Source organism: Spermophilus citellus (genome assembly GCF_964194105.1).
Source record: "Spermophilus citellus genome assembly, chromosome: 7".
Lineage (NCBI taxonomy): Eukaryota > Metazoa > Chordata > Mammalia > Rodentia > Sciuridae > Spermophilus > Spermophilus citellus.
In genome coordinates, this window is record NC_138188.1 from 96,777,634 (window position 1) to 96,798,825 (window position 21,192).

Consider the following 21,192-nt stretch of genomic DNA (forward strand, 5'->3'; position numbering starts at 1 on the left):
CAGACCATGGTTACAGAGAGAACAGAGTGTTACGGTGCCCTGAAGAGGAGCCACAACCAGCAGGAGCTGCTACTCACAAATATTTATTTTACAAATAACATATGTAGAGATATAGACTCCCTTTCCCCAGAACCTGTAGTACCATGTCCTGGAAAATGTACAGCATTGCTTCAGATCAGGGAACACAAAATCTAATGCTTATAAAATGTAAGTAGAATGTGTACCTGAGAGAAACAGGCCACATGTACAAAATTGTTAGTGGTCAGCTCTATAAATGTCACAGGGTCCTACAAGTCTTTTAATTACCAAGTCTTCTAATTTAAAACAAAAAATCTTTATTTTTATAATTAAAAAAAATAGTGTGTAGACTGGCAAAACTGGAAGATGAGTTAACAGTTAACTCATTTTTACTCTTTCACCTCATTTTTTTCTATGTATTTTTTTGGGGAAGAGATACTCAATGATCTAGTAACCTTGTACTATGTCATTCCACTCCCTGAATAATTTAATAATATTTTATGTATCAAATAAAAATTATTTAATAAATTGCTTCACACTAAAAAAAAGTGTGTGGAGTGAAAATAAGTACCAGAATGTGACTTTGATGAAGCAATTTATTAGAATATCCTAAAACGTAAATTGATATTTTAAAAAATTATTTTGAAATCATCAATTAAAAAATTTTACTGAGTTATCATATTAGTAGTCATGGGTAGTTATTTGTTAAGGTTCTTATTATATCCTGTGTGATGTCTAAATTCTCCCACTATTTTTCTCTACTTGAAATATTATAAAATTCCTGTGTACAGATATCTATCCTTAAAGATCCATAATTCAATTGGTCCTGACCCTTCCCATGAATGTGCTGTTTATACATTTTGTCTGCTTTTGTTATTTTATCACTAGATTGCAACATTATTCTGCAACACCATGATATTTTGTTTTAAAAATTACAATGCAATTTTGAAACTAAAATTCTAGTTTCAAATGGAAATTACCATAGTTTTATCTCAAAATAAGTAAACAAAATCAGCATGACGATAGTAATAAATATGAAAGAATCAGTCATTCTAACTTTAAGCTAACCAAATTAGTACAACCAATACTTGGTTAGTAGCCAGTTATTAATCAATATGCAACTGTTAATCAAATAACAAGGGAATAACACACTTATAAAGATGACATAACCATGATATCAAGACTCACATAATGCTGGATGAGGTGGCACACACCTATCTATGATCCCTGAAGCTCAGAAGGCTGAGGCAACAGGAAGGTGAGTTAAAAGCCAGCCTCAGCAACTTAGTGAGGCTGTAAGCAATCTAGTGAGATCCTGTCTCAAAAAATAAAAAAGGGGTGGCGATGTGGCTTAGTGGTTAAGCACCCTTGGATTCAATCTCTGATACCAAAAAAAGAAAAAAGAAAAGAATCATATAATGAGATATTCATTTAGATGATACAGAATGTTAAGCTTTATTAAAGTTTACTGACTTAACATTAATTTTTTAGATCATCATCAAAATGAAAACAAAATTTAAAAATTCTATAAAACACATAGGTTTCCATGACGGTAGAAGCTGGCACAGTTTTTGAAAAATACTATGATTCACATGATTGATTATTCACAGTACAAGTTACCTACATTTTTGTGAACTTCCTTGGAAACAAGGCCCTCTGTATAAAAAGATTTCTCTAAAGACCTACTAAATCCAAATTAATGAACTTGTTCAGCACAAAGATCTCAAAGTACTAACTACCAATAGTTTGCCCTATCCAAATAGTTTGGATAGTCAGTAATCTGACAATAAAAATATATTCTAAAATAATTTTCCCATAAAATCCTAAAATTTATAATACCTTTGTCATCTGTCAAAAACCAAGTTTTCTACTTTACAGGATTTGATTTCCTAAAGGTGAGGCTACTCAGACTTTATGCCTTATCATCAGTAGCAGTGAATTGTTCTTTATAAACATGTCACCATGCAGTTGTTAGGAAAAGATTAAAGGTGGAGATGATCTCATGAGGATAGACACCTGCTACACTGAACATGATAGTAATGGAAATGCATTGTTTGTACCTTGATTACATTATTAATATTTTCCACCAGTACAGCAAAACATTCCTCACCTAATTATCACAAATTTGCTCTCAATGGGGTCTGTTTAAATTGTATCATAAAGATTTTTGCTGGCCGGTAAGTTGAACCGTAGGGTTCTGGACATATCTCATGGACGTGTAGCCTGTTTTCCTAAAGCAAACGCAATGGCTTCTACCAGCCTGTCACTTTCCTGTGACTCAGTTTCTCCAGGGTGAAAGCTGCATGGCTCACTTCAAAAATCCTTGACATCTAGTGCCCAGAGCAAAGGTGCCTAACAGATATACAAGACATAACTATCAGTCCTCTTTCCCTACAGCTGTATTCATTGTCCTCATATTAAATGGATGGAATTCACACTATTTGGTTCGTTAATCAGTGGCAAGTCATTCAGTATCAAAAACTAGATCATTGATAAGGCATTCTTTATCTGGTAATTTCCTTCAAAGAAACTAAGAAGACTATATAGACTTTATCTTTGAATCCTGTCAGGACATTCAGAATAAATGAGGGCCAGAGAAAGTGCCCAGAAGTTCACATAGTGAGAAGGTGAATCCTAAACACGCTGTCACTTTAAAGACTGCATAGACAACTAGAAGAGGGTTTTTGAAAGAAACTTTTTTTTTTCAAAGAAAACATTGGGCCGGCTAATGTGCTGATTAAATTCCTACTGTGCATTCCCTTTTTAAATGTCAGAATCTATTTGCTCCTCTGATTGACATCAGTGCCCCAACTGTGGATGACTGTGGGATTTAGCAAGTCTGATATGAAAACACCTAGTGTCCTTATATTAGGGAAAACCTGCAGCTCTTGTGTCATAACTGTTGTATGTCTTCCGAGAGCACAAATAGTCCCTCTACTCCATACTTTAGATCTTTGATCTTTTCCTAAACTAGAAATAATGATCATATTGATAAGCCAATGGTTCTTATAAACAAAAGAATATGGCTTTGAATTAAGGGTCAAAAGTAGAAATGATGAAGATGAGGTCAGGAGGGCAGAAATCTGCTGCTCTGAATGCGGTATTGCTCTGGGAAGCTGTCCGCACATGCTTGGTTAAATTCTGGAACAATTCTACAAATTCAAATTATGTAGGTCACTAGAAGAAAAGTGTTGTGTCTTCTTGCACATTGAATTTTATAAAATCTAATTAACTCAATTATGACCCTCATGGGACAAGTTATTATTCGAATTCTCAACATCATTAAGAAAACCTATTTGCTATATGTACCTGATCCCCTGCTAGGTCTGTGCTAAATGGAGCAACTTCTTTGCATTTTGGAAAGCTAAAATTTCAGGATGGTGACTACACTGAAATAAACAGGCATCATAGTGTATCTAACACTAAACTATCATGGGATGCTTTAGTTACTTGATTAAACCCCAAAGGGTGAGGCTTCAGTAGAAACTGGGGACCTATGTGAATGGTGGGGTGATCTATAAGAAAATATAGAATATGCATGTTTAGATGGGTTGCAGCTGGTAGATATCTTTTCCACTTTTTGTACTGGGCACAAGGGAAATTCTTCAGGCTGAATCTCAGAGTTTCTTAATACACTATAATATTCCAATTTCCTTCCAAACTGTCATCCTGATTTCCCACAGTATAAATTTTAATTTAATCCAGTAAACATATGTGAACCTATTTTGAATGTTAGATCCTGCAGGGATAACAAAATTATATTGGACATATTCTCTACCATGACACACACCTTTAATAAAATGTAAAACATATCTGTATCGGGAGAAGAGAGTTTGATTCTGCCTAGAAGAACCTGTGAAAGCTTGTTAGAAAAGGTCATGTTTGAGCTGGATAATTAAAGAACAGTTGAGTGGCAAAAGATAGGCATATACTGACCCAAAATCCTGGGACCTGTTGGTACAAGTTGGTGGTACACCTGGGGAAGATGTTGAGGGCAGATGTGTACCCAAAGTCAGTGTATTTCTTTGAAATCTTGAAATTTCTTTGAAATCATGAAAAGAAAGACAGGTTGTTTGAAATTCAGTGAGTTCAATATTAGCAATAAAGGCACCTAACTAAATCCTAGATGCTTACATATATTTATAATTTTATCTGCAAATGCATCTTTTCATCATGCTCCTCTTTAATATTTGTATTATTTTTAATTAAACAAAAAGCAAAATGAAATTATAGACAATGGTTTCTCATGCTATGGGAAGCCTCGTTATTCAGAAACAAAACAGAACTCATTAGCTGATGGCAGCTGACCCTGTTTGTCTTTGCCACAATCAAAATACAGTGTGGCAGCCAAACTACAAAGTGTTAACAACCAATAAGATGATTAAAAAATATCTTTCTGGTGCTCTGGAAAATGGACGTGGAGAATTTTGCAGGCAGCCTTTTGTCAGCACTGACCCGATGGGCAATAAATGGAGGAAATGTGAAGATAGGAAAGAGATTGGAGATAAAGAAGCAGCAATCAATGGAGTCTTAACAGCAGTTATGGAGTGAGCTCTGAGCACCCAGCGCCTGCCATATGCTGTGGTCAACACAGCTGGCTCCAACAGGGAGCTGGCTCCAGGCAGCTCAGGCCAGCCCCGAGACCAGATAGCATCACCAAATCAAATAGTACCAACATCCACTTCTGGACTAAAAATTCTGATCCTAGAACAAAATTTGAAAAGCTTCAGTGAACGATTTTAGGATTTGTCAGATCTTTAAGAAACAGGTAACAGCAGCTTTCCATGACTCAATATGACTCTAACCTGTCCTCGTTGTGCTAATTATTTTTTCAAATTCCTGTACATAATTTAGTTATGTGTTGCTTTAGTCAGCTTTTTTGGTGCTGTGACTAAAATACTCTGACAAGAACAATTAGAGGAAATAAAGTTTATTTGGGGTCGCACAGTTTCAGAGGTCTCAATCCATAGATAGCCAGCTCCATTCTTTGGGGCTTTAGGTGAGGTTGATGTGGAGGAGAAAAGTAGCTGGGGATATGGTGCCAGGAAGCCAAGAGAGAGACTAAGCTCAGCTCATAAATATATACTCCCAAGTAATGCCCCTCAATGATCCATCTCCTCCAACCACACCCTACCTGCCTACAGTCACCACCTGGTTAATCCCCATTAGGAGATTAATGAACAGATTGGGTTAAGGCTGTCATAACTTAATAATTTCACCTCTAAACCTATCTGTTGTCTCACACATGAGCTTTTGGGGGACCCTTAATGTCTAAACCATAACATGTATTCATTCCTCTTCTTTGGGTCATGATTTTTGTTGTCTGTTTCTTGTGAATTTATTCATCTTCTCACTACAAGCAGAAAAGGCAAAGACTTCGCTCTACACTTTTGTGAGGCTCTATATATCAAAGTCATTAAAAGCATGACTTTTGGAGGAGAATAGTCGTCTTTAAGCCCTGGCTCACCACTTACTCGCTGTATAACCTAAGGACTAGATTTAGGGTAAGATGAGTAAGGCGCTCAATTTTGATGCCAAAATTTAAGGGATCACTAAAAATATATTTTAAAAATAAATAATTAAAATTTTAACCTAGTTAATCAAGATAAATATTTTAATATAATGTTTTTAAATGAAAATCAGGGAAAATTCATGCTGAATAAAATATCAAAAAAATTTTAAAGTCACACTTATTTATTTTGAGATCTTGCTATATGTACACTGATCAAGGAATAGTATTTTCCTATCTACCTGTGGTATCTGGGTCTTCATGGCCATCATGTCCCCCAGTGACAGGTGTATAAGAGTTGACAGTGGTAGGATAACAGATTGAGCAATGCAGGACTTTATGATTGTCTTATTTTTTTTCTTCAACTATAACAGAAAACCCGATATAGGTTAATTTATAAAGAACCAGAATTTATCCTCTCAGAGTTCTGAAGACTAGGATGTCTAAAAGTGCCATTGGTTAGGAACTGGTCTCTGTTTCCAAGATGGCACCTTGAATGGCTGCATTCTCCTGGAAAGAGGAACATTGCATCCTCACATGGCAGAAGAGTAGAAGACAGAGAACCTGCTCTCTCAAGCCCTTTTCTTTTTTCTCCTCCCCATCCTGCAGTGTTGGTGGTCAAACCGAAACGCTTTTGCCTGATAGGTAAGCTTTCTACTACTGAACTACATCCGCAGCCCACTGCAAGCCCTTGATGTAGCAACAATAACTCATTTGTGAGAACAGAGACCTCCTTACCTTTCATTAGGAGTCACCTCTTAACACTAGTGCATTGGGGATTAACTTTTGGCATGAGCATTCAAACCATAGCACTGACTCTCCAAAATTCCTCCATATAGCCAGACCTGGGCTGCATGTTCATGAAATCATAATTGATCACAGGTGAAACTAGAGAGCAGTGAGCTTGTATTATTTATGATCTATTAAGTGGCAGGACTAGAATAGGTGTATTCTGTGCATTAACAAGTGAAATCTGTATTGCCACCTAAACTGTAAAGATCTGCCAAGGGATAAACCCATAAATTTTTAGAAATATTTATTAATATTTTTTAAAGTGGGCAAAATTTTCCTTGAAGAATGGAAAAAGAAAAGAAAAAACAGGTAGATGTAAAGACTCCCTACTAGGAGCCCTACCAGCCTGTTTTCTGCAGACCAGGTTACCTGAGAACGGTTGAGGGATGCTGTGTGATGCCTAACACCAAAGGTGATTAAAGAAGGCCTCTTTCAATCAGCAAACCACCCCACTCCTATAATCTATAACTTATATAAAGGAGTCTGGTTTTCTGGAATTTTTTTTTAATTTCTCCTTCTAGATAGAAAAGGTTGTTTTTTTAAATTATTTTCATGATTTAGATTTTACTAATACATGTTTCTTTGAAGCTTATTTGTCCCTGATTCTAAGCATCCCTGCTTTGAAATGCTATGACTTAAGTAACCTATGTGTTATTTAATTAAGTTATATAACCTCAATTTATTCCAGGTTATTTAAAAAGTACAGATAAAATTAGGGAAAAGCTTTGCATGGTGCCTAGACACAGTAAGTACTAAATAAATTCAAGCTCAAACTAATGAGAATATAAAATTTTGGCAGTGGTCATAGCATAGTAGTATTATTTCTTTATTTCCCAGCTTTATGCATTTCACTATTTGCCTCAGTATTTTTTTCCACTCCTCCTCCTATTTGCTATGTGAAGGTGGCCACTCAAATGCAGGTTCTTGCCATGGTCCCTTTATATCTAAAAATTTTAGAATCTCTCAGGATTTCCTTATGTTGTAGGTTACAGAATGCTCTTTGCAACTGAACTCCATCTTTTCCAGTGAAGGAACAAATTCTTTCTCTGCAACAGTCAGCTTCCCAGGGGGAAAAAAAAAACAATAGGAAACAAAACCTTTGGATATGTTGGGTTTTATTTACTTTTCATATCTTCTCTATAAATTAAATCACTGGAACATAAGAAAAACACCCTGCTACATAATAAAGGCAAAAGTAGTTTCTCTCACCGGTCTCCAACCTCAGCCTGTCACAACCCTTCTTCCTCCAACAGAGTGACAGACAGAAATGTTTCAAATGACAAGCCATATATTAAATAACCAAGAACATTTTAAACTAAAATCCTTACAAAACTGGTCCTATGCATAGATAGGTTGTAAAAACGTGTCTCAAGCTGAAGGCCTGCAGAGGGAGCCGGCTTCCTTAACTATTGGCTCCAGATCAGTCATGCTGAAGGAAATACCTTTGTTCTCCTTTGTTGGCAGGGCTACACTCTTGCTCCTTTTGATCTTCTGGTGGCTTTCTTCATTAGAAAGACAGCGGCACTGTCTTGTAGGATCTTCTTTATGTAGATCCAAAGGTATGCGCATTTGCTTTAGCGGTGAGCTTTAGCAGGGTGTGAGTCTTTGCAGGCAATGCAAGGTTGATAAAAACCCTAGCCAAATTCAGCTAAAGAACTGTCTTATATAAGAGGTTCTACTAGATATATTCTGGACCCACATAAAAACTAAGATGTCTGCCCATTCTTTAATTTACTCATTCATTTGGCTTATATTATTTCTACTCTAAATCTCTCTCTCTCTCTCTCTCTCTCTCTCTCTCCCTCTCCTCTCCTCTCCTCTCCTCTCCTCTCCTCTCCTCTCCTCTCCTCTCCTCTCCTCTCCTCTCCTCTCCTCTCCTCTCCTCTCCTTTTTTAAAAATCTGAAACAGGGCCTCTTTTGCTCAGGTGACCCTCCTGCCTCAGACTTACAAGTAGCTGGAACTACAGGCACAGACCATCACACCCAGTTTCTATATCATTTTTAAACTAGAGGTTCCAAATCAGAGATCTTTGCAGCATTTCCCCATCAAATGCATTCCTGTTGACCTTTCTCCATTTTTCCTCCTTCCATTTCCCCTGTTAACTAGGATTCATGTGTTGTTTAGAGTTAGGCCAGTGGTTCTCAGCCCGAACTCCCCTGAGCATCCTAAAAATATGCCCCAGCCTGAGACTGTGCAGATTGAATTAGAATCTCTAGAGGAGGAGCTTGTGCTTCAGAGATTTCAAAGCTGCTTGAGGAGGCTGAATTACACTAATAAGGTCTGAGCACTTAACCCTTCCTCTCTCCTTGTTCCCCTCAAGAGACAGGACAGTTAGTAGGCCCATTTACTGACATTGGCCAAACCTGTGATTCCCCTGGAAGTTTGTTCAAAGACATTCTGTGTAGGGAAACCGTAATGGGAGTTTTTCTGCACAGATCCAAGACAGGATATGGAATAGAGGAATCAAGTACTCCAAAAAGACTCTGACCTCTCCTATCTATATAGCCGCTCGTCCTGTATCCTCTTCAAAGCTAGCACAAGTAGAGAAATAAGGGCAACTGGACTAGGACCATGACTGGAATGAGGAAAATAAGTGAAGAATGGCTAGAGAATGAATTTAAGGAGATACCCCTCACTGGTCCTGGTCTCAGGGTCTTGCAAGTGAATGCCTCCTTAATTCTGTGCCTTGTTTTTTCTCTTTTCCTGGTGCTAGTCCTGGATCTAAGTTAAATGATGCCTTTCCTAAAGGAACTTTGGAAAGAGAGGGTGATTGTAATCACCCAATTCATGTTTGACTTAATAAACAAAACTGATAGAATTATCACAACACATTTTTGCATTAATATTTCCAAGCTTCATAAATGAGAATTAGAATCTGAGTTCCCACTTTTCACCTCCTCAAATCTTACTCCAGATGTGCAGTTTATGGAAGGTTGTGAAGGGGAAGTTCTCACTAGAAAAGCAGTCTCAATTCATGTTAGGAGAGGGCGACAGTAGTTTCAATTGAAAGTTAAGTGTAATAGTATTTTCTCTTACAACCTACTAAATACCTGACATTTTTAATTCTTCATTTTTCCTATCTATTTTACAGCAAATAAATTAATTAATGCTTGTGAAACCCCTAATTTGGAGCCAACACAATAACTGGTAACCATTTTTCTCACCAGGAAGATAATGGAGCTCAGGAAACTCTCATCCAAGATCACCACATCAGCAGTTCCACATCTTTTAAAGACAGAGTGAAGCTCTGTGCTGACCACAGACTCTGCCTCTCCCCGGTCCAAATCCATGACGAAGGTCGGAAGTTCTCTTGCCAAGTTCGACTCAGGCCTGGCAAAATCTTGAGGAGTTCCACCACAGTCAAGGTTTTTGGTAAGGGTTTGTGCTGTCTGGACTACTCCCTGCCACCCTGCATCACTCTTCCCCTAAATAGGAAGTTCTCTCTTATGTTGGATTGCAGCCATTCCAGGGGTGACCTCTGAAGCTCTGTTTGCCTTGATCTTTACCATTCTTGCTGGGGGTGGGAACAAGGGTAGAAGGCTAAAAAATAAGTATTCAGTTAATAGAATAAAATACAGAAAACCATATATGGGTCAGTTTTCTGCTGATTTAACATCTTAATGTTTCCTAAGGATACTGGACATCTCTAATTGCTTAGTTATCTAATTATCTCAGTTGCTTGCTGCAGATAAGGCCACCATGAGAAAAAAGAAGGTACTAAACAAAGCTCTGGACAAAATCAGCAGGAGCATTCCCCACCCCATCCTGCCAGGGTCAGTGCTTCCAGTAAATGATCCTTCAGGCTTAGCCCTCTGACCCTGAGTTCTCAGAAGAAGACATTTGAGCTATGAAATCTACTATGGCCTCACTCAAAATGCAGAGACTCTGCAGGGTGCAGTTTTAACAGAAAAATGTGAACATTCTAATTTGTCCTGTGGTGAAAGGAAATATTAAAAAACAGAGGCACTTGGCTCTATATATTTTTTCAGTTTTGTAATCAAGACCTGTGATTTTTTTAAAAAAAAAAATTTAGTTATCAATGAACCTTTATTTATCTATCTATCTATCTATCTATCTATCTATTTATTTATTTATTTATTGATGGTGGTGATGTGAATCAAACCCAGTGCCTCACATAGGCTAGGCAAGCCCTCTACCACTGAGCCACAACCCCAGCCCAAAACCTGTGTTTGTTTAAAAAGTCATTCTTAAAGAAAGACAGCAAGAAAATCAGTCATGTGGATGGACAATTAGTTGTTTTCAAACATGAAGTAAACAAAGAGAAAATGAGTTTATAAAACCGAAGGACATTGACTGTTAGACTATTGCTCAGCTCTCTGCATACACTTGTTTTTATTTAGAATCTTACCATATTATTATGGGATATCAAAAAGAAAAGAGCATTTTTGAAGAAAGCACAAAACAGTCTGCAAAGACGGGAGTAGCAGCAGCCAAGACTTATTTAGTTTGATTAAATTCCTGGCTTAAAGAATTTCCCTCTCTTTCCTCCTGCCACTCCCTTCCCTCTCTCTCCAGGTTTCCACCTGGGTGGGCTAGGCAGCTACCACCTCATGATCAGCCTCCTTAAGAAGTCTAAGCAGTGCCCAGGGAAGAGTTGGAAACAAACTGCTCATCTCTCTTATCTATCCTTCTCACTATTTGTTCACATACCAGGGTGTGACTGCTTTAGCACAAACAAGAAACAGCCTCATCTGGCCTGACTGTTGGCAAGACAATGAAGGCAGCCATCCAGGATGTGACAAGAACACCAATTTTTAAGTTAGGCAAGCTGTGTCCCCATTTAACAATTTTTTTTTTGTACCGTAACATATTCTAATTACCTTGTCAACATTTAAACCGTGTACTGTATCTCTTTGTTGCGTTAAAATACTTTCATGTTGGTCTTGAATAGTTTCATTCCTTAACATCTTACTCTATCACCCTATCTGGTTCCACTTTTTCTGTCTCTACTTTTCTCTTGCTTCTTCTTTAAACTGCTGTCAGGAGATGCTTAGAAATATGAGCATCTTTCCTGCTTAATGGATTTCCATTTAGTAAGTGGGCTGGCTAGACTGTGTAAGGACAGTCTTATCCAGCCTTTGATCTATTTGTGGGTATCCCTTGCATATGTATTATAGTATCCAAGCCCAGAGTTATATCATAAATCTTACTGAAAACCTACTCTCCATCCTTTGGTGATTCCCCATATTGAATAAGCTAAACACAAAACATGAAAACCTTGAAATAAATACTTAATGTATCGCCACCCGTTCATCATGCCCTAAATTACTCATTTCTTCTTCCCAAATGGTGCCTCATCTTCCAACTTTGCATTCTCAATAGACCAAAGGCCAGAAGCTGGCCAACTCCTTTCCTTCCCCCTTTGCTTGATGTCCCTTGGCCGGGAGTTACTTTTCATCATCACAAGTTGGCTCTTCCCCACTTCTTAGCTGAAAACTTCATTTCCTGCACCTCAGAGAGAATCCCCTGTATCTTTTAGTAATTGTTCTTTTTCAGGCCATTCATTCTACATGTTTTTTCTCTGCTGGCAAGAGGTCAGAAATATCTTCCCTTCCAAGAGAGTTTAAGGGTGTGTCTTGGTGTGGGTTCCCATGAAAGAAAACATGGAGACAGGATTTGAAATAATTTATTTGAGAGGTCATGTTGGGAAATAGGAGGCATAGGGAAGTGAGTCTAGGAAGGAAAGTAAAATAATAAAATGTGCATGATGCATGATTCAGCCAGTTACCATTGTGGATTTAGAGGCCAGTCTCACTGGGAACTCTGGGCAATAGCATGAACACAATGATTATCTCAAATGAGAGCAAGAAAGTTGAGGTATTTATCCACAAACTTCCCATCTGCTATCACCACTAACTCCTTCCTTCCAATTTTCCCTTTTGTTGTACTGAGTGTGCTCTCACAATCCCAATGAATCCTTGGGCAGAGAGTCATAGGTGTGACCAGCAAGAGCCAAGTGTGTGCAGGTAAAAGCCAAGCCCACAGCATCTGGGGTAGCAGGTCTTAGGATCTTAGGTTCACAGAAAGCTCTGTCTGTTAGACTGAAGAACTTACTTGAAGTCACTTCAGTTAAACCTGATGTTAAAAAAGTGTCTACTCTGTGCTGGGTGCAAAGTACTGGAGATGAAGAGACAGATAAAATGCTCTGGCTTTGAGGCACTTACAACCCAGCAGGACAGAAGAATCACTAACTATTGTCAGATATGTCCTAGTGCCAAGCAACAAAACAAGTATCAAGTGCTTTTCTGGCTCCCTTCTTGGTCCTGAAAATGATACTCTACCCTTTACCCCTTGGCCTTTGGACTTGTAGAATTCCTCTCTCTCCCCCACTGGCTATGCTTCCACTCCTGCACATTCCCAGTCTCATGTAATCCAACACTGATCATCACTCAAGTATCAGTTACATGGTGCATCTTCCAAAAAACTCTTAACCACCAAAGGCTGGGTGAGAAGCTTTTCTTAGGAGCTGGGGATATAACTCAGTTGGTAGAATGCTTGCCTCACATTCACAAAGCCCTGGGTTCAATCCCCAGCACCAAAAAAAAAAAAAAAAAAAAAAGAAGAAGAAGTTTTTCTTAAAAGTTTTCTTCAAGTTCTACATGTTCTCAATCATTGCACTTATCTCAGTGTATTCTAATTTCTATATTTTTCATAAAAATGTAAATAATGTGTCTATTTCCTAGAAACTAGTATCTTGCCAGGCACACAGTAGGTGTTTAATAATTGTTTCATGGATGACAAATCTTTCTCACAACACACACACACACACACACACACACACACACACACACACATTGGTGGCCAGGTAGGATTTCATTCAATGCCGCTAACTATGTTTTATTTGCTTTTAAGCTAAGCCAGAAATCCCCATGATTGTGGAAAACAGCACCATGAATGTCCTGGGAGAGGTGAGTCACATTAAAGCCTTTGAAAATCTATAGTATTACATGCCAAGGTGTTTGGGTTGCACAGCTGCCAGGAACGTTCCCTCAGAGGACCTTACTCCTGGGTCCTTAGCCAAGTAACTGCTGCTGGGCACAAAGGGAAGCTGAGCTGATTCTGCAAACTGAATGGGGATCCTTACTTTGAGTTGGGGCTCTCAGAAGGTGTGACCTCTTTTCCTTAGTCCTTAAATTTCCTGGAAAATTGTCCCAATTGTTTAAACTTCTCCTTAATAAAAATTGAGGGAGGGATGGAGATATCGCTCAGTTGGTAGAGTACTTACCTTGCATGCACAAGCCCTGGTTCAATCCCCAGCACCAAAGAGAGGGGGTGGGGAGCATTGTGAACCCTGGTTTAAGAGTGAGAATTTCACTCAGCTGACATTTAATTTGTTGCAATCCATTTTTCTGTACCAGCTTTCCCACTGCTTTCATTTCAGTCATAAGAAGAAATGTGCCTCCTGTACCTCCTCCAAATCATAGCTACTTCTTTAGAAATAAGAAGGGCAGGAGAAAAAGGAAAGACTGGGTAGCTCCCAGTCTCCAGTCACTGGGATCTGGACCCACTTCCCAGCTATTGGTTGTATCCTTGAGCAAATTAATTCACATCTTTTAGTCAGTTTCATCATTCATATGAAGTAACTCATAATGGTATCTGCTCACTATTATTTTTTAAGAACATCATAAAATTAAAATATAAAATTAATGTGAAAAATTCGTAGTATAATTTGTGTCATATAATAAACATTCAGTAAAAAAACTGTCGTTTTTATTGTTATTAGTAATATCTGCTTTAAGTAGCTGTCTTGTGACCTTATGATTTCAACCATGCTTTTCAAATCCTCAGGTAAAATAAGTGCTCTTATTAATTCTCAAACACCTGCTGTTACATGGTGTGAGAGAAAATTCTACTGATATTCTAATTTCTTCTCACCCTGAGAACATTAAATAACATGATTTGTGGTCCTGCTGAATATCAGTCATTTAATTTGACAGCTACATACAAGTCATAACTGACTTTGTAGGATGTTTTTGGATGACCATACATAATGTATTACCTAAGTATCTAAGTCTCTCGCCAATTTCATGTATTAACCTCTGAAATAACTTCTTCTGTAATCCTGAGTATATTGAAAAGGGTTTAATCATTTTCTGCTTTAATTAATTCCCAAATTTATTAGTGGACTTCATTTCAGTAGTTTAAATACAGCAAATAATCTAATGATTACAGATTTTGGTAGGTATCTTTCTTACAAGGATCTGATATAGATTCTTGGTGTCAATGTTTACAAGTAATATAAGCTCAAGATATAAAACCATAAATTGAATCCAAGAATCCATTATAAAAAAATGACTATGGCTTACAGGCCACATGTTATAAAATTTCCTCTTCTATACCTTTGCTTCACTTAAATCTAGGAAAACTAGAGAAATTTCTTTCCTGGGGAATTAGTGAATAATCTCTCTCCAATTCCGTATAACCAGCTGCAGGACATGGCTTGTCTGTGGCTCTTTTAAGGTCTTGCCAAACATTAGTAATTCCTCACGCTAATATTCTTATAATCACTGCTGTGTCCTTAATAACTTATTAACTCTTTAAAGCCCTTTCACATACTTTTATCTCGTGATGCTTTCCATGTGCTCTGATGTAGGTTGAGCATCTATCATTTCACAGATGAGAAATTAGGGCCCGGAAAGCCTAACATCTAGCTAAGTCATTCATAAGGAGCAGAGCTATCCACATCTAGGGAGGCTGATAAGAGGAGATCATGTGGTCAAATAGCACTAAGGTCAAGTCCTAATTCAATCACCTACTAGATAACCTCCATGAGCCTCAGTTTACTAATCTCTAAATTGAAATAATAATAAATACTTCATAGGGTTCTTAGTATAATTAAACTCATGCACAGTTCTGGAGTACATGGCACATAGATGTCTCAGGAATATGTTTTTGCCTATTATCATTCACCCACACTTTCATCAATTCCTTCCTCTGCATTTGTAAATATTGATTCATAAATCCATTATGTGACTGAATGTAGGATATGGTGTGGGATGATAATAATAATAATGAAACAGAACATAGATTGTGGGATCTGGTAGAACTAAGCCTGAATTCTCTTTTATCACTTATTAACTTGGGTCCCTGGGACCTGGGTTCCTTAGCTTCCTCATCAGTGAATGGGGCAATGAGTCCAACCTCACAAGGGTGATAGAAGGATCAAACGAAAGAACGTAGGCAAAGCATCTACATCTGGAGAGCACAAGTATTCAGTATTGGTAATCTCCTAACCCTTACATTCTCTGGAAATTAATCACATCCACACGCATGAAGATGTGTAGTCTGTCTTACATCTTCATTGCTCAAGCAACATTTGTGCACAATGGAGACTTAAAAGTATGCTGTCATCCTGCTATCAGTCAAAAGGACACGGGGTGAATCTAGGAAACTTCAAGGTCATTTTGGACCATGCTGACCAGTTTCAGACTAGGCTGGGGACTTGATCAGTTGTGAGCTGAGTTCCAATGGTTTTAGTTAAACTTATAAAGTTTATGAATAATTTAATTTTTCTTTTAAAATAGATAAAACACAAAATTAGCCTAACAAAGACACTTTCTCAGACAGGGACATGCCAGCAACATCCCAGGAAAGTGTCACACCTGAGGACAGGTTGTCCTGGTGCATTCCTGAGGCCACTCTCTCACCAGGACTCCCACACAACACACAGCTATGCTCCTGCAGCTGCAATGAGAAGGGAATCTCTTATCCAAACCTCAGCCTCTGCAAACCCCATGTAGCAGATTTTTGCATTAGAGCAAAAGATGCTGGGCCAAAGAGCCCCACAGCACACAGCTGCTGATGGAGCATAAGAAGACACAAGAAACACATAAAACCCCACTTTATTTAACAGTTCAGGCTTTCCAAAACCACAATGCATCTCTTGCTTTATGCTCTAATCCAATCATCTCCCTAGGTCCTGTCCTTGTCACTCCCTACATTTATTTTGCTTGACAAAATTTAGGGAAAAACATCTAAAAGAAAGCTATCTAGCATGAAACATAGGAGACAAAAACAGTCTGAAGTTATGTTGCCTAAAGAGGAAAAAAATCTACAATAATAAGAACCATGAAAAACAGACGCTGTTGCAGGGCTGGGCCTGTCAAAGCTGAGGCAGCCACAGGGATCCTTTCTCACTAGTTCTTGTGATCATGCCAGGAAGATTTCAGACATGTCATTCAGAGTAACAGACATGAGTTTATCAGAAGGGATAAGAAAAGGGAAAAGAGGACTCTCTCAAAGAAGAGAGTGGCTCTTCTCAGAGAGAAGAAAGACACACTCCTCTTGCCTTCCAGTCTTTTTGGGTCCTCGGGAAGTTTCCTAGATTCACCCCTTGCCCTTTTGACTGATAGCAGGATGACAGCACACTTTTAAGTCTACTCTGTGCACAGTTAAGGTCCAAGGCAACTCAAGGTCACTTTGGACCATGCTGGCCAGTACTAATTATCATATCTCCCTGAGTTCTGGGATCTGTTCTGTGTAAGGGTCATAAAAGCGCCACCCGCCCCCCATACACACACATCCAGGGTAACTTAGGTTCTTCTTATCAGCATTTTAAGGGTTGCATTCCTCCTGCAGATGACAGGTTATTTACTGAGGAATATAACAGAGCCCATTGACCTAAGCTGGGTAGGGCTTCAGGTAAATTGCTTTTGTAGGGGTCAACACAATGCACTCAGTATATAGTATCCCCTTAACCTCATGCCACTTGCCTATCAACACCACAAATTTAAAAACTGTGCTGTGGTTAGAAGAAGACATTAACATGACTAGCTAGCATTTTGTGTGTGTTTGGTTTTGCAAAGCTTGAACCCCTGTAGATGCCTTGATTTTCTTAAATCTCATTCCAAATGTATGATTTTGGATTTTGTTTTTAAGAGGTTAAGTATGACAGCCTCTTTTTGTTGGGCATATTTTGTGGCACTAAAAATGCTCTGACTTCAAATGTCAGGGTCATGACTCCCAGAAGCCATCACCATTTGCCTTGGTGAGCACGGAAACTTTGAGCACAGAAGAGGAGGGCCTTAAAGGGGGCACTGTGCCCTCGTGGGGAAAGCACAGGGGAAGTGAAATCCTTAATCACAGCAGTTTTCTAGAAAGATAATCATAGGACTGCAGTATAGCCTTGGTTTTTCTCAAGTCTGGTGTTTGGACTTCTGTTTGTTCCACAAAGAGCTCACAGGGGAGACAGGTCTCACTGCTAGACTTCCAACAAGTCTAGAAAGCAGGAAGAGTGAGCCTCGTAGGTGAGGACTGCGGGAGGAACAGCCCATTTTTATACCAGCATCTCATTAACTTTCAAGGAGTTTGGTGCCCATTAGATACTTGGTGTATCAGTGAGATAGTGGGACCCTGTCTTCATCTCGTCTTGTCTGGTTCTCTCAGTCTCCACTCCCACACATTTAAAAGAAAAAGTGCTAGAGGAATTTTCCAAAACAAAAGTCAACTCCAGCGCAAAGCCCAGAGTGGTCTCCAGTTTGATTTTATTCAGTTAACATTTAATATCCTTAAGAATGCAGGAGATTTTTCTCTCCCTATGGACTGTCAGGCTCCCTTTTAAAAAAGTATCTCTGAACATTCAAAGATGGATAGTCATTTTAAAAATCAGAGAACAATAGATTGCCCTGTAGTTGGTATTTCAGAGACACAAATAAAATCTAAAACCTACTTACTGAATGAATGACTGATCTGTGGGCACAGAACAAAAGCAACTTACTAAAGTTGACCTTGGGATTTAAGAAAATATTCTCTGTCCTTCACTGGACGAGACAATTGTGATTTCTTTTCTCTTTATATGGTAAGGTCTGTCTTTCCCATCTTCACATTTCTTCTGGGTCCCTTTTCTTTTCTTATGACTGTTCTTTATGTCTCCTTTCTTACTCCATCTTCTTTCTGAGGTTCTTTTGTCTCTTCTTCAGTAACCCCTCCTCCATTAATAGGTCTTAATATGACTTTAGATTATTTTTAAAAAATATTTGGGAGTAAACTTTTATATTCTTTATTATGCTTCAACCAATTGAATTGAAAAGCGTTTGCTTTTCTCTGTGCTAATTACAGATTAATTAGTTGAAGTGTCAAATTGTTGGGAAAAAACTCACAGGAAGCTGACAGGTAATACTAATGAAGCAGCTTTAATCTAAGCAGATGGCAAAACACATAACTACTGGAGAAAGAGATGCACTGCAAGTGTCGAGAGGGCTTGGGCTGGAGCCTTCCACTGGGGATCACACAGAATCAGCTTTGAAGTCACCAATAGGATGTGTGCAAACAGCCCCCTTCCAGGGAGTCTGGCTTTGCTCTCCTACAGTCTCTGAGGTGAGCTGCTCAGGTGGACTTTCCAGCTCCCTGCCCAGCCTCAACTGCCCCAACTTTGCTCCACTGAAAACAAGTGCAGGGCATAAGTCCAGTTATTTTTACTAAACAATACTGACAGGGCTGGGGATGTGGCTCAAGCCGTAGCGCGCTCGTCTGGCATGCGTGCGGCCCAGGTTCGAGCCTCAGCACCACACACCAACAAAGATGTTGTGTCCGCCGAGAACTAAAAAATAAAAAAAAAAAAAAATACTGACAGTCTACTACATCCTGCCCTGAAACAACTCACAAGTACATGGTCCCAAAACTACTTTTGTCTTTAGTTAATACATTTTGAGGTTTTTGCCAAGGGTCAGCAAACACTAGGAACCCCGTAGATAGGCATTTGGTCCACTCAGACCTGTTGAGATGAATAACACTATGTACTGTTTTTCTTAAAAACAGAAATGCCACTAAACCATGCTTCATGTTTGAGCTGGAACTAAAATGGAGAAGTCAGTATTTTCAGAAGAGATTCCCCTAAGCACGATTTAAACAAAATGGAAAGGATGTGCAGCCATCGCAGGTCCTTCTCTCCACGCTGGCATGCCTCCTTCTCAGCCTTCACCTTGCACTTTGTTATAGGGAGACGCTCAGAAACCACTCAAAGGGCTGGGGATGTGGCTCAAGCGGTAGCGCGCTCACCTGGCATGCGTTCGGCCCGGGTTCGATCCCCAGCACCACATACAAAACAAAGATGTTGTTGTGTCCGCCGATAACTAAAAAATAAATATTAAAATTCTCTCTCTCTCTCCCTCTCTCACTCTCTCTTTAAAAAAAAAAAAAAAAGAAACCACTCAAAGTCTGAATTCAAGCAAAAGGGAGCTTTATTACCTAGCCAGGGACTGATTCCCCTAAGAGACTCAACCTCTGTGGGAGAAAAGCACCCGACTGGCCTGTGGCTTGAATATTTAAGGGGGAAGATTATATCTCATGGAATTTTCCTGGTAGCAAGCAATCAGACTACAGAGCTGGATAAAAAGCAGTTAGCAGAGCAGAGTAGGACAACCACATCTTGGGTTTGAGCAGGGGGCGAGAATCTACTTCAAAGCCACAAAGGTCACTAAGACCACCATACCTTTCAGGGAGCACATTTTGTGGGGTACAAAGTACAGAAAAATAACTTTTTCAAGAAGACAGCTTTTGTTTCGACTTCTCAGAAACAGTCCTTGTAATGGTTTTTGACTTTTTTTTTTAACAGAAGCAGTAAAATAGAGTCACTTTGGTTATGCTTTACTTACGCAATCCTATAACAATTCTTAACCTTATAATTGTCTTATGCAGCTATCTTTGTCCTGTAACTTAACCTATATTAATGCTTCTTTATGACTATAGTTAACCTATAGGTTTTTACACATACTTATTATCATGCTACAAACATCTTTAAATTGTTTGTCTATGTTTTATATTGATTAGGTCACACCACAACAACTTCATCTCCAGGATGGCCCTTTCCACCTCCTCCAAGGCATGCTCTCGTCTATCCACAGCCCTCTCCCGCCACTCCACTGCCCTCTCCCTCCTAAGCACCTCCTTTTCCCTCTGGCTGGCCCACAAAGCCAGGGTGCTGGCCTGCTCCAGGAACCTGCCCCAGTCTCCCTCGATGCGCACCTGGCAGTGGCCACCCTTCTCCAGCTCCTCCCTGTGCATGCTTTTCAGATGCTTCCAAAGAGCGGTGGTGCCCACATTAACCCCAGGACCACGGCTCACCTGCCTGCCACACAGGCGGCAGGTGGCGTGCTTGTTGGGATGGTGACTAGCACGAGCAGGGGCCAGGTGGAAATACTCCCATGCCTCAGAAATCTGGATCCCCTTGTTGTGGGGTATCGGGGTGGGCACAGTACTCACAAACGGACCAAGCTCTCCGGCCTCACAGATCTCCTCCTCCTCCTTCATCTCCAAGTCTTCTTTTGCCTGAATCCTGGTTGCCTCCTCTTCCACCTCTTCTCGACTCATCCTGTCTCCTTCCACTGTCTTGGGATGTCCCTAGACGTGTACAAAAGGTCTTTAGTCAAGCTAAAAGCTGAATGTGTATTGGGGAAGGGACTAGGGTAACTCTTGGGGACTCACAATAATGGTCAAAGGCTAGGCACACCTGGGGATGTGATGTTTCCTCCTTTCTGCTTCACTGGAAAAATTGAGTCAGATTCAGGCAAAAGGGTCTATGAGTACATTTCTTCCACGCCCCAAATACTTGCTGATCCCTCCTTGAATAGGCCAGGAAGACAAAACATATTATTTCCTGTAGCAAAGACATTCACTGCCCAACCATTATAAGGCTTTTAAGTGAACTCAGTGTTCACCACATCACCCATCAAAACAGGCATTTTTGCATATTGAAAATTTTAGGTTTTTCTCTTTATTCTTCTCCGTGCTGTTTCTGTGCTCCTTGTTAGTTACAGAATGTGTTTTGGAGGGAGGAGGAATAGCCTCAGGATTCAGTCTGTTCAGGACTTCCAGGGCTGGGGCCTCACTGGCTCTTCCTTGGTAGTGAAAAGCA

General features: G+C 39.4%; 2 protein-coding genes across 2 annotated transcripts in view; one reads left to right on the plus strand and one right to left on the minus strand.

Annotated features, from left to right (window-relative positions):
• The window catches only part of CD96 (CD96 molecule), a 93,810-nt gene that overhangs the window by 20,634 nt on the left and 51,984 nt on the right, over positions 1-21,192 (plus strand). Inside the window, exons 4-5 of the mRNA XM_081302729.1 lie at positions 9,488-9,692; positions 13,194-13,249. Of these exons, the coding sequence (XP_081158855.1) occupies positions 9,488-9,692; positions 13,194-13,249 (261 nt within the window). The remainder of the gene's footprint in view (positions 1-9,487; positions 9,693-13,193; positions 13,250-21,192) is intronic.
• ZBED2 (zinc finger BED-type containing 2) lies at positions 19,184-20,863 on the minus strand (the record flags this gene model as incomplete). Its single annotated transcript, XM_081302730.1, is given in 4 exon segments — positions 19,184-19,218; positions 19,221-19,261; positions 20,119-20,678; positions 20,788-20,863. Coding segments are annotated over 3 exon segments (606 nt in total). The 5' UTR covers positions 20,649-20,678; positions 20,788-20,863.